This window comes from Mustela nigripes, chromosome 2 (genome assembly GCF_022355385.1).
Source record: "Mustela nigripes isolate SB6536 chromosome 2, MUSNIG.SB6536, whole genome shotgun sequence".
Lineage (NCBI taxonomy): Eukaryota > Metazoa > Chordata > Mammalia > Carnivora > Mustelidae > Mustela > Mustela nigripes.
In genome coordinates, this window is record NC_081558.1 from 30,177,071 (window position 1) to 30,189,508 (window position 12,438).

General features: G+C 51.2%; 1 protein-coding gene across 3 annotated transcripts in view; it reads left to right on the plus strand.

The window, feature by feature from the left end:
• Positions 1 to 12,438, plus strand: part of PTPRG (protein tyrosine phosphatase receptor type G) — a 698,789-nt gene that overhangs the window by 607,344 nt on the left and 79,007 nt on the right. For 2 of the 3 annotated variants that reach the window (XM_059390080.1, XM_059390082.1), the window contains exon 13: positions 8,231 to 8,363. In XM_059390080.1, coding sequence (XP_059246063.1) covers positions 8,231 to 8,363 — 133 coding nt within the window. The remainder of the gene's footprint in view (positions 1 to 8,230; positions 8,364 to 12,438) is intronic. The other variant, XM_059390081.1, reaches the window with a different exon arrangement.

The window sequence follows — 12,438 nt, forward strand, 5'->3', positions numbered from 1 at the left end:
GAGGGGGCTGCCCATGGCATCTAGTTGGAGAGAAACCAGGGATGCTGTTGAGAACCCTAACCCTGCACAGACCAGCCACCCACAACGAAGACCTCCCTGGTCCCAAGCGCCAACACTGCTGTGCTCAAGAAACTCTGATTTTTCATATTAATATGCAGTGTCCTTCTCAAAGTTCATTTGAGGAAAGAAATCGTTAAGGACAGAAGTAGGGGCTAGGGTGCCTGGGTGGCTCAGTGGGTTAAGCCGCTGCCTTCGGCTCAGGTCATGATCTCAGGGTCGTGGGATCGAGTCCCGCATCGGGCTCTCTGCTCAGCAGGGAGCCTGCTTCTCTCTCTCTCTCTGCCTGCCTCTCCATCTACTTGTGATTTCTCTCTGTCAAATAAATAAATAAAATCTTTAAAAAAAAAAAAAAAAAAAAGAAGTAGGGGCTAGGACAGGTTCGTGCAGACAGGGCAGGAATCATGGATGTAGTGCTCAGCCTGACTGTGTGGACATGGAGGGAACTGTCGGAGACTTTATCTAAAATAAATTAAGCAGGCTGTTGTAGGGACTTTCCAAAGCACTTGGCAGCCAGGGCTAGTTTCGTGGGTCAGGTCCTCTTTTTGAAGATGTTTTTTAAATTATCCTGCCTGTCCCTGTTCTCGGCTGTCATCTTCCCAGGAGGGCCAGCATGCAGCGGCTGGGAGCAGCCTGAAGGAGTTGCTCAGTGCCGACATGGTTTTGTGTCCTCCCAGAGAGCCTCTGGCCCCTTGGAAGTTTCTGTCCTGTGCGAACTAATCTTTGAACTAAGACAGAGTCTATATCTCTTGGTTGTGGGGAACCAGACCCCACTGAGAACAAGCAGGACATTCCATGAAGGCCGGGGTCAGGAATTCAGGTTGTCGTATGTATTTGATCCAAGATCGTGGATGAGCTCTTTCCCAACTGATGTCCGGGACCCATGATGTTGCCACCAAGGGTCTGTGGTGGCAGTTTGGTAGGTCAGGACCAGAGTACTTATAGGACTTAGAGTGTAATTGGGATTATCAAAGACCTCTAGTTTTCCAATGCCTGACTGAAGGAGATATGACAGACTATTGTTTGATTGCGTGTGTTGAAGGGAGCTCTCCGTGAAGGGACTCCGGGTGGTAGTGTGTGTGTGTGTGTGCGCGCGCACGCGCTCGTGTGCGTGTGCGTGTGTGTGTTTGGTTATATAACCATATGTGTGTGTGTGTGTGTGTGTGTGTGCGTGCGCACGCGCTTGTGTGCGTGTGCGTGTGTGTGTTTGGTTATATAACCATATGTGTGTGTGTGTGTGTGTGTGTGTGTGTTAAGTATTTTATTTATTTATTTGACGGAGAGAGAGAGACCACAAGTAGGCAGAGAGGCAGGCAGAGAGAGAGGGAAGCAGGCTTCCTGCTGAGCAGAGAGCCCGATGCGGGAGCTCAATCCCAGCACCCTGAGATCATGACCTGAGCCGAAGGCAAAGGCTTAAACCACTGAGCCCCACAGGCGCCCCTCGGGTGGTAATACAGATGGAATCATACGATGCTCTAATCCAGCTCCTGCACAGTAATGGGAGTCCAGAGCCCGGGCCCCTTGCAGGAGGATACGTGTGTTTGTAACTGACAGTCGTGTCTCTGCTGCCGTGGTTTAGACAATGCCAGGGCTCCAGAAAAATAAAGACGCGTTTTGTGGCCCTGGAAAAAACCAGCCGCCTTCTCACTTCACACCTGCTTGGGGGGCTACTGTGCAAACAACAAAACCAAACAGAAAATAACAAACGTTGGCGAACATGGAGGGAATTTGGAACGCTTGTGCGCTGTTGGTGGGAATGTAAAACGGTCCAGCCGCTGTAGAGAACAATATGGTGGTTCCTTAAAAAATTAAAAATAGAACTGCCATATGAACCAGCCATCCCACTGCTGGGTAGCTCCCCAAAGGAACTGAAAGCAGGGTCTTGACGAGATCCCTGTGTATCCATGTTCACAGTGGTATTGTTTACAGTCGCCGAGGGAGGCACATTTGGGTTGTTACCCAAACAGATGCATGGATGAATTAAATGTGGTCTCCACATACAATGGAATGGTATTCAGCCTCAGAAAGGAAGAACGTTCTGGTACACGCTGCAGCACGAGTGAACCTTGAGGACAGGATGCCGGGGAAATAAGCCAGTGGCACAAAGACGAGTCTGTGACTCCATGAGTGTGAGGTGCCTAGGGTCGTCAGAGTCATAGGGGCAGAGGGAGAAGGTAGCTGGCAGAGGCTGGGGGTGGGGGGGCTAGGGTTTAATGGGTACAGGGTTTCCGTTTCGCTGAGGAAAGACAGATTCTGGAGATGGGTTGCCCAACAGTGTGAATACACTGGACACGGCTGAAACGCACTCTTAGAAATGGTTAAGATGGTAAGTTTTATGTGTGTTTTTAACCACAGTTTTTTGGCGTGTGCGTGTGTGTGTGTTTTAAAGCAGCCATCTTAATTCGTGGATGTGGGTGGTTTTTAATGAGCGGTGTTACTCAGAACAAATATAGTCAAGTTGCCCACCGTTAAACCAGGCTGTATTATGAGTGTGGAGTGTGTCCTTCTCTTGCTCTTTGCTGAAAAGGGAAAGAATCCCGCTTTCGCCTACTCCTGAGAGTGGTCTCTCGGATCCAAGCTCATTTTAGCCTTGACGGCGTAGGGGTGGTTGTCCCGCCACCGAAGCTGAGCCCTGACCATGGGGTAGGCGCGTTCCACATGCGTCCATCTGATGCATCGCTGCCTGTAGCATTTATAGTACAATGTACTCCGTTTTTATTTGCTTCTACTGGGATGAGAGCCAAGCCAGTAAAAGGCAAACAGCATTAATTCAGTGATGACATATGCCACTGAAAACTGTTTTTCTTTTCTTTTTTTTTTTTTAAATTTTTTTTTTTTAAGCAGAATGGAGGCACTTTACTCAGATTCTGTTGGATGCTGAAATAAAAGCTGGGAGGCAGAGGGGGTGTGGGGAAGGTCATTCATCCTTGCCTCCTCCTGCGAATGCTCAGAGCAGGTTAGGTAGCATCTTGCTCCAAGTTTTATCTGGAAGACATTTCAGGAGACTCATTCTTCTGAGTCCCAGCTCCGGCTGGCCTCCCTCTTCTTACCTTCCCTGCATCCCTTTATCACAGCCACAGGCGTGGAGGGAGAGGGGGGTGGAGGTTGTTACCCCCATCCCATTTCATCCTGGTGCACACAGACCAGCAAGGTGCAGCTCTGGAAAAAGTAAGAGAAAGGTCCCACCAAGTTCATTGAGGGAAATGGCCCCCATGGTATGGTTGGAGCAAGAGCCTGGTTAATTTCTAATTGATTGAAAAATAAAATCCCTTTGGTGAAGTTAGTTATTCAATTAAGAAAGGTGCCTTGTCCAGAAGCAGTGCCTTCTCTTGAGCCAGGTTAGTGATTTCAGCATCACTTGGGTCAGAGCGCCCCCAGCAGACTGGAATTAGAGGGCCTAGAGTGAGCTGCCATCAGGGCCAGGGGTGAGGACGCAGGTCTGGTGTGTGACATTAGGGAGCAGCAAGGACTGTGGCAAACTAGGGAGACACGCCCTGTCCGAAGAGAATGTGCTGCCAGTTTCCAGCTGATGTTTGCCATTCCTGATGGAATTCAAGCCCGTGTTGCCAACCTCAAACACTGCTGGTAGGCGATTCCATTGTTGGTTTATGTGAACTCTGTTGCCTGTTAATGTTGGCAGCTACCTCACAATCTAATAATAATTAGTGGGGGAGGGGTGCCAAGCCAGGCACACGTGTGGGCTGCCAGTTCACACAACCCACAGCAGGCAGGAATCGAAGGCTAGTTCTGCTGGGAAAACCAGACCATCTGGATAAATCAGAAATGGAGATGAGGGGAGGAAAAGCTCTGTTAACTCAAAGGTCCTGCACTTATCCTGGTGTCAGGATTTGGGCATTGGGGAGGGGAGCACATCCTCCAGGAACTAGGCAGCCAAGTTCTTTCAGGAGGCAGCTGGGTTACAAATGAGGCTCTGAATGAAAGTGAGCTTTCAGGAACACCTGTGGAAACAGGTGTTCCTGCTGAAGGACAGCAAGACGAGTGGTTGCGAGCTGGTCTCCGAGCCAACTGGGAGGTTCGGCCTGCACCTACAGAATGCTAACGCCCAGCTCATTGGAGCTCCTGTGTGATCGCCACTTAATGCTCTCAGATACCACAGGGCAGTCGCCCTCAGCATCTGCCTTGTGCTGCTGGGGTGTTGCGGAGGGAGAATGTGGGGGCTGGTGATGGTGATCTTCCCCTTTGAGAACTTGAACCAGCTGCCAAACGGCTACTAAGCAGCGTTCTATGTGGTTTCTGTGTACTTGTTCATTGAAGCCACACACCCCCACAGGGTGGTGGGCAGTACGATCGTCTTCATTTACAGAGGAGGAAACGAAGGCACAGAGAAGGTTAAGAAACTTGCCCAGAGCTGCAGAGCTCATAGGAGACAGGGCTTCACTACTGTTCTTCCATGTACAGTTGGGAGTCAGCCCTCCCTTGGGGGAACGCTGGTAGTGAATAGGAGAGCAGTTATAATTGAGTATGACGTGTATGGTAAGGGAAGTATGTGGTGAGGGTGTTGACAAGGACGAGAAGAGGTGCATAGCACTGCTCCACGCCAGGCACATCTTCCCCTTGAATTTTGCCACCCCTCCTGTGGAGCCGGTTTTTTACAGAGGGAGCACTTCAGGCCCAAACTGATACAATTTATTAGTTGAAAGTCACATAGAATGGCAGAGCCTGGATTTGAACCTGTGATCTGAACTCTACTCGGCCCTCCAGAGATCACACGGCCTGAAGGCTTGGGGAGGCCTCATGGAGGAAGTAGCACCTGAGCCAGGATTGGATGATCGGTGGGGCCTTCTGGGGGCAAGGTGGAAAAGGCATTCCTGGAAGTGGGATGACAGGGAGGAAGGCAGAGAGGGGGGACCGCCCCCCACGCCCCTGTGGCCCAGCAAGATCACTGGTTGCATAGGTGTTCTTGGAACACAATAGGGGGTGGACGAGGAGCAGCAGGAGATAATGAGGGGCAGGGGTAGGGGATTGGGGGAAGGGCTTGCTGTCCCTGAGGGCAGCAAGGAATTCGTCAACAGAGGGACGGGAGCAGAGTTCACGTGGTTGTGTACAGATGTGATGAAAATATCAGGCTTCTGGTACCATGAAGGCAAAGCAGGACAGTGAATATGATGATGAAATCGCCTTTGGCCCCACATGGACATCCAGTAGTGCTCGTGTTTTTGCGTGGCCTCTAGGATTAAGGCCCTGGGCACATTGGAGCTGCTGGCAGAACAGAATTTTCTTAGGTCTGGCACGCTGCCAGGTGCTGCTGATTGAGGGTCATTCCTCCACCTCCTTGAAAACAAAATTCGCACACGAGCTCTGTGAAATGTTAGAACAGTGACTCAGTCGTGCAGCTGGAGGCTAGCTGTGCTTTCCGGACCCCCTGCTCTGCAGACCGTGCTCTCCTCTGGCAAGTCCTTCCTGAGGCCTAAGGCTCCCCCGAGAAGCTGATGAGAACCTGCACCCTCGCTTGTGGAGGACGAGAGGGGGACAGACGTAACGGCTGGCACATGGGACCGTGGACTATGCCCTTGACGCTCACATCTAGGCCTTGACTCATAAGGCCCAGAAATCCTGCAGTGGCTACTGTTTACTGGGTTAAGGATGGCAGAGAGAGTCTGGACCTGGTGTTTCCAGTGACTGTTTAGAGAGATGGGTGTGAGGGCCTCTTCCAGCCAACGGTCCTTTTCAGTGCTTGATGGGGAGTAAGACCTGGTGTTGGCATGCAGCCTCCCTCCCTTCCTATCTCTGTGTTGGTAGCCCAGGCAAGAATCCTTTTCTGTCAAGGGACCGGCAGAGAAAAAAGACATCAGGAGTTCCCCCAGTATGCCAGGGCCTCCCAGGGTGGATGCTGAATTCACTGGACATGTGACCTATAATGTCAGTCCTCCTGCCATAGTTTCCTTTAACAGGACCTTCCCATCTTTAAGATGCTTCTGACCATCAGCCAGATAGTTACCTGGCTGGGCTGCCCCTGCTGGAGCCCAGCACAATTATTCTCGTTCCTAACTGGTTCTTCTGGCCAATCACCAGAGCTTTGCTATTCAAACATCAGGCCAAGGGAGAGATTGCACACCTGATCTTGTAAGCCTCCGCTTACAACCCTGCAGTAGCTTCCAATGCTCTTGGATGGAACTAGAACATCTCCTGAATTCAGCCTATAGGGCTCTGGCGGATGTGGCCTCTACTGCTCCATCTTGATCCCCTTCATTCTCATTCTCTCTGTCAAGAACACTCTTCTTCCCCTGCACTCAGCCTGGCGAACTCCCCTTCACCCTCCAGGTATCCATGTCACAAGCCCCCTCCAGAACCTTTAGGACCCTTAGGCTAGGATAGCTCTTCCCACTGTGCATAGCCCTTGGGCTCTCCCTGGTGTCCCATTCATCTTATCCTAATTCCTTGTTCTTGCGTCTGCCTCTCCCCCTTTCGGTGACTCCCACCCTGCAGCACAGGGCTGTTCCTGCCTGATGTCCCGCAGCAACCCCATCCCCTAGCACCGTGTTGGGTACAGACTGGAGACTCCGCAAATAGCTACCTAATGAGAAATCGTGGAGCAAGGGGTCAAGAGCGATGGGCTGGCACAGTTATAAAATGTGAAATGCCGTGTTACGGTGTGTCATCAGAGCGTGCCTGCCTCTGTCTCCTTCCCTGTGAACCGGCCTCCATCTGGCCCAATGTGATGCACAGGGCTGTGCTTGAAACAAAGGAGGTGATCAAAGGAAGCTAGAAGAAGCCGGTGAAAAGCTCTGTATCACGCTTCTTCATTACTCAGGAGCCTTGCCTCTTTATAAATCTGCTTTCGGGGCCAATTATTTCTTTCCTGGGCAGCCCACCTTTTCTGACTTGGAAACCCAGACTGATTAGCCCCGCACCGCAGCCACCCTGCAGAGGGACACTCTGGGCTGGCTGAACGCTGGCCTCATTTTTGCAGAGCAGGAGGATCCTGGCTGAGCACAAGTCAGCCTGCAGCCAGCTGTAGATTTTTCCCCGGGGCTTCTCCCCCTGCTCACACTGAACTTTGCTTTCTCATCACCTGCCTCCCATGATTAGCCGTGAGCCCCCCTGCCCTTCCCAGCCTCGCACAGCAGCCATCGGAGCCTCATTTGCGCCACCTGGAGCTTTCCGGGCAGCTCCCGGACAGTATAAAGGAGAGTAGGTTCCTTCCGGAGGCTCCTGGGGACTTGGGAAGATCCTCGGGGCCTGTGAGAACCAGAGGGAAGAGCTGCTTGGGTAAGAGTCATCTGCGGACAAGAGAGAATCCCAGATCATTTCAGCCTGTGAACCTCTAGACGGGAGCAGAGCGGGCTTCCTGTCTCCAGTTGTCTATGAACTTTCAGAAGCGTGGGGGTGGGGAGTAATGGGAGGGGAGGGAAAGCTGGAGACTCAGGCTGTCCAGGGGTCTGAGGGTGGGGACTGCTGGGCAGAAGCGTCTTCGGTGCCCCCTGTGGACTGTGCTATAATTGAGTCTATAAGTGGCTGGCTGGGACCCCAGGGGGAGAGCGGCAGGCAGCCCTACCTGGAGTCCCGTGCCGCCCGCCACCCCTGCCCTTGCCCCGAAGCCTGGGAGCCCCAGGCTTGGAGGATTGTCCCACTACAACTTTATCTTTTAGGGAGAGGTGCTTTCCCCAAACAGAAGTGGGAGCAGGTACTAGAGGAAGGGGCAAGGGGTGCAAAGCAGGCAAAGAATAGAACCATTGTGGTTACAGCCAGTTATCTTAGCAAAACCCGTCCTGCCTTTCCTCCGGCCTTGGCGCTAGGGAACCTGAGAGGCTCCCAGCCACCTCCCACCACCACTCCAGCCCCTTTCCTGAGGGAAGTGTGATGCTGCGTTCAGGACAGAGCACATTTCTTCAGTGTATCCAGAAGCCGCTCTGGGTCGTAATGTTCTTGGAGTGGAGCTGGATGTCTCTCTCCTATGCAACTCTCTGCGAGAACATCTTGGCCTCCATCTGCGAGTCCTTTCCACTGGCCATTAGAGAAAAAGCCCGGCTTGGTCTGGGACTTGGTAGGAAACGGTGCCTGCTGCAGATTGCCCCTCTTGTCCTGGGACAGCCCAAACAGGCAGCCCTGTCCCCTGGAAGCCACCCCAAAGTGGAACAGAGCTCTGTGTCTTACTCTGGCTCCCCGTTCCCCCTTGCCCCTGTCCTCTGACTGCCATGGTTTCTCTTTGCAGCAGAAAAGAACACCTCTGGAATGATAAGTCGTCCTTCTCCAGGGAGGATGGAGTGGATCATCCCTCTGATTGTGGTATCAGCCTTGACCTTCGTGTGCCTCATCCTTCTCATCGCTGTGCTAGTTTACTGGAGGTGAGTAAGCCACAGGCTGTACCTACAGAGGAGATGTGGCGGGGCTAGGTTCTGCTATAAGCACGTTGCCCTGGGTGGGGCCGGCTATGGGACGGGGAAGCCCAGGGCCTCTCATTCAGTAAGGCAAGGCAGCTGGAGTGTGTCTAGGGTCACCACCTGGGGGGTCTGCTTTATCTGGAAGCTGCTGGTGGGCTAGAGCCACGATTGAGATCAAGGCCCTTAGGCAGAGCTGCTGTGACTGAAAGCCAAAGGGTATTTTGCCTGGGAATCAGGGACCTCCACATTCAGACCCTAGCCTTGATACTTGGTGGATTCAAACCCCATTTCCACCTTAAGCTTTAGTTCCTGAACCTGGAAAATGAGTTAAGTTTCCTAGCAATTCCAGGTTCTCCAGGGCCATGTTTCACTTTGCTGTATCTGCATAATGACCCTTCTTGACTTTAAGATTTTTGTGAAAGCCATTTGCTGGAAATCAGGTGGTAGGGAAACATTGAGCACATTATGTGGCATTTATTACCCACAGTATAAAAACAGCTGATTTTTAAGTCCTTCCTAGTTATCACTGTCCTTGAACTGGTTCTCACTGTTCCCCTGGGAAGGCTGCTTGCAGCTTCTCTTTAAAAGTTCTGTGTTTTCCAGCTACATTCTCTGAGGCAGCTTAACTGAGTGAGGCAGGCTGGCCCACTTGGTTGGGCCTCACCTCTCCGACTGCTGTAGGAAACTTCTGCCCTTGAACGAGCGTCCTCTGTGACGAACAGGTGTCCTGTTTCCATCCCTTTTTTCCCCTCTTGCCATTCACTGTGTTAATTTTGAGCTCCTATTATGTGCCAGACAGTCCTCCAGGACAGACCTCCTGGAGCTTACTGGAGATAGGCAATAAGCAAAGTACATAAGATATGTGATACTTAGTGATAGTAAGTGTATAATGGAGAAAACTAAATCTGGAAAGGGGAGGGGACTTCTGGGACTTGGGTTGAGTATTCCAAGTAGTTAAGATAGCCCTAAATGGCAAGTGATATTTAAGCAAAGACCTAAAGTGAGAGGGAGTCAGATGGGCTCCACTGGAGGCAGGTAACAAGCAAAAGAAACCGCATGTTCAAAGGCCCTGAGGCAGGAGTGTACCCGGCACATTTCAGGAAGAGCAAAGAGAGATCAGTGTGGCTGGAGCAGGTGAGCATGGGGGAGAGCGGTAGGAGAGAGGGTCAGGAAGAGACTGGGTAGAAGGGAGTCATGTCATGTACAGCCTTGTGGGCCATTGTGAATACACTGCCTTTCACCCCGAGATAAGTAGGGTTTGCAATAGAATTGTGTTGTGATCTGACTTCTGGATTACCTAGCTGCTGTGTTGCAAAAAGCCTGAAGAGGATCAGGGGCAGCAGCAGGACGACCAGCTGGGAGATGAAACAAGTCCAGAAGAAGGTGATGAGGGGGTAGCAGTGCAGGTGGTAGGAAACAGTTGGATTTAGACCTCTTTTGAAGGTGGGATCGACAGAATCTGCTGGCAGAGAGGCTGTGGGTCCCTGGGCCTATTCTCCATTCAGTAGAACCAGGGGATAAGGAAGTGTTCATCCCCAGCTTCCCCAGGTGTCTGATGGCAGCTGTAGCACTGTAAATACAACAGACCAGCAAGATCATGAATTTCCTGGTGTTTGGGGTTGAGCCTGGGAACACTAGACTCCCCTCCCTATTGTGCCTTCTCTAGAACAAGGTGGTTTGCAAACCGACATTGGTCTGGAGCCCACTGGTAAATGGGAAGCTGCCTGACATGGATTTAACTGAGCACATGGAAGTAAGAAAAGGTCTGCATGCTCCTCTCTTTGCTCTGCTCCGTACCGTTACGTGGTTTTAATCATAGACCCTCTACACAGCAGAGCAGAGAGTATGCACAGCTGCCCCCAGGCTGGGCACTATCTATCGCTCAGCAGACCTGACATGAACAAGTTCCTGCCCTGAGCAGCTGTAGCAAAAACCTCAGGACTGTTTCTGACAGGCCCACCTCAGTCCTGTGCCCACTCAGGAACAGATCCCTGTGAACAGTGGCTATGTGGCCGAGCATCCATGGAGACCAGGCCAGCCAAAACACGCACGCTGACACTACAAGCTGCATTAGGGGCCTGTGTAATACAGTAACGAGAACTTTGAGACCCTTCTATTCAAGAGGCATTTTCCCATTAGAAAATGACAACTGCCTATACTTTCAAAAAATTCGGTTTAAACAGAAAATATTTTGAATAATACTGGTTGTATAAAATGGATGATTTCTATCCTACATTTTACCAGTTTGGATATATCCCAAGCTTGATTTTTAGTAACCAGAAGTTTCAACATCAGTGGACTCTGCACACAAATGTTCATAGACTCTTCCTGCCAGTCCACAAAAGGGAATATGAAGGAGAATGTTCTTATGGTTGGAAGTGAAATTGAATGAGTAGTAGGATGCAGAAGTTGGCCAAGCACGAGAACAGCCGAGAGGAGACAAGGACCTATTTTTTGTTCGACGTTTTTGTTTCTCGTTAATGCGCAAGCAGGAGGCATTGGGGAGCTCACACAGAAAACTGGTTAAGTGCATTTCCCATTGGCGACACAGGTGTGAAGCTAGGACCGTGGTGCCCTTCCCCTGCCTTCTGAAGCACAGCGAGATTGGAGGATTGCCAGACAGAGGTGACCTAAGTAGGGCATTGAGGCTGATGAAAGCCTTCTGGGTTGTGTCCTCGGTGGCAGGTGTGCACCCGGGGTTGCAAACCAGCTCGCTGTGGTGGCCGTTTCTACAACCAAGGGCTGACCCTTTGCAACTATGCTCGTTCCTGAGTGTGTTGGAGTCCTTGATGCTGCAGTCGAATGAGCTTATGAGACAGTAGCAATGAAACCTGAGCTCTCTGATTTCTTTTCCTCTACCAGTATACCCTTGTCCTATGGTGTTCATGCTTGCTAATGTTTCCCAGGTCCCTTTTTATGTGCCAGGCATCATGCCCAGTGCTCAGATGGTACCATCTCCTGTGATTCTTCAAGGAAACCTTAGGGTAGGGACTACTATGACCCCATTTAAGAATGAGGAGCTGAGAGCTCCTGGAGGTGCTGTAGGAAGGGGTGGGCCCTGGTTTTGACCATAGGTCCTCTTCACTCTAGAATTCATAACCTTACTGAAGGATCAGGGTGCTGGTCTCCAACCTAAATACTGTGAAAGCTGAGCATGACCGACATTCAGCAAAGACAACCGGAGGTGGGATTAGTGGGCCTGTTGTGCCACCACCTTCCTGTGAGCCTCCCCTGCCAGCTTTGACCAGGGAAAGTAAAGGAACTAAGGTTTGTGGAAGGCCCACTATGGGCTAAGCAGTGCGAGTATTCCCATCTACCGTGTTGGGATTTACAAAAATCTATTTCACAGTACCTTAAGCACAGGGAGAAAAAAATCCATTGATTCATGGAATGGAATGGTTTGGAGCATCAGGCCCACCTAGACAGATGAGATGGAATGAGGATAGAAGGGCTTGGCTTGGGTTGTATTCCTGTGTTTGTCACTCCTTTGTCTCGAGTGTCTGCTCTCCCTGTGTTGGCTTTTCTCTGTGGCCCTCTGTTTCCACATGGTGGCCTCTGGCCCATGTCAGACCTACATCCTCCCATGCCGGTAGAAAGGGAGTTTCTCTTCCCTAACCATTCCGCTTAAATCCTCAGATGGTGTCTCTTGGCAGACTCAGGTTATTTTCACCCCTAGAACCTTCTGGAGCAGAGGGAATAAAGACTTTGGTCAGACCTGGCTCAGAGATGAACTCTGGAGCCCAGAAGTGAGGTCTTTGCCATCGTAAACCACATGCACCGAGAATGCACAAGGGAGGTTTTCCCCAAGGACCCTCAAAGCCCAGAAAGGGGACCGGATGCAGGTGTCAGGCAGACAGAAGCAGCCTGTGTCCACACTGGGAGATTGGAATGAGGAGGGGAGGGATTTCCGCTGAGAAAAAAGGATTCAGACTTAGAAGGCAGAGAATGACGCAGTCAAGTAGGAGGAAAGGAATAAGGTAAGCACGGGAGCTCAGCCTGGTCAGCCTCAGAGTCTCCAGGAGGACTGCGGTGCCATGAA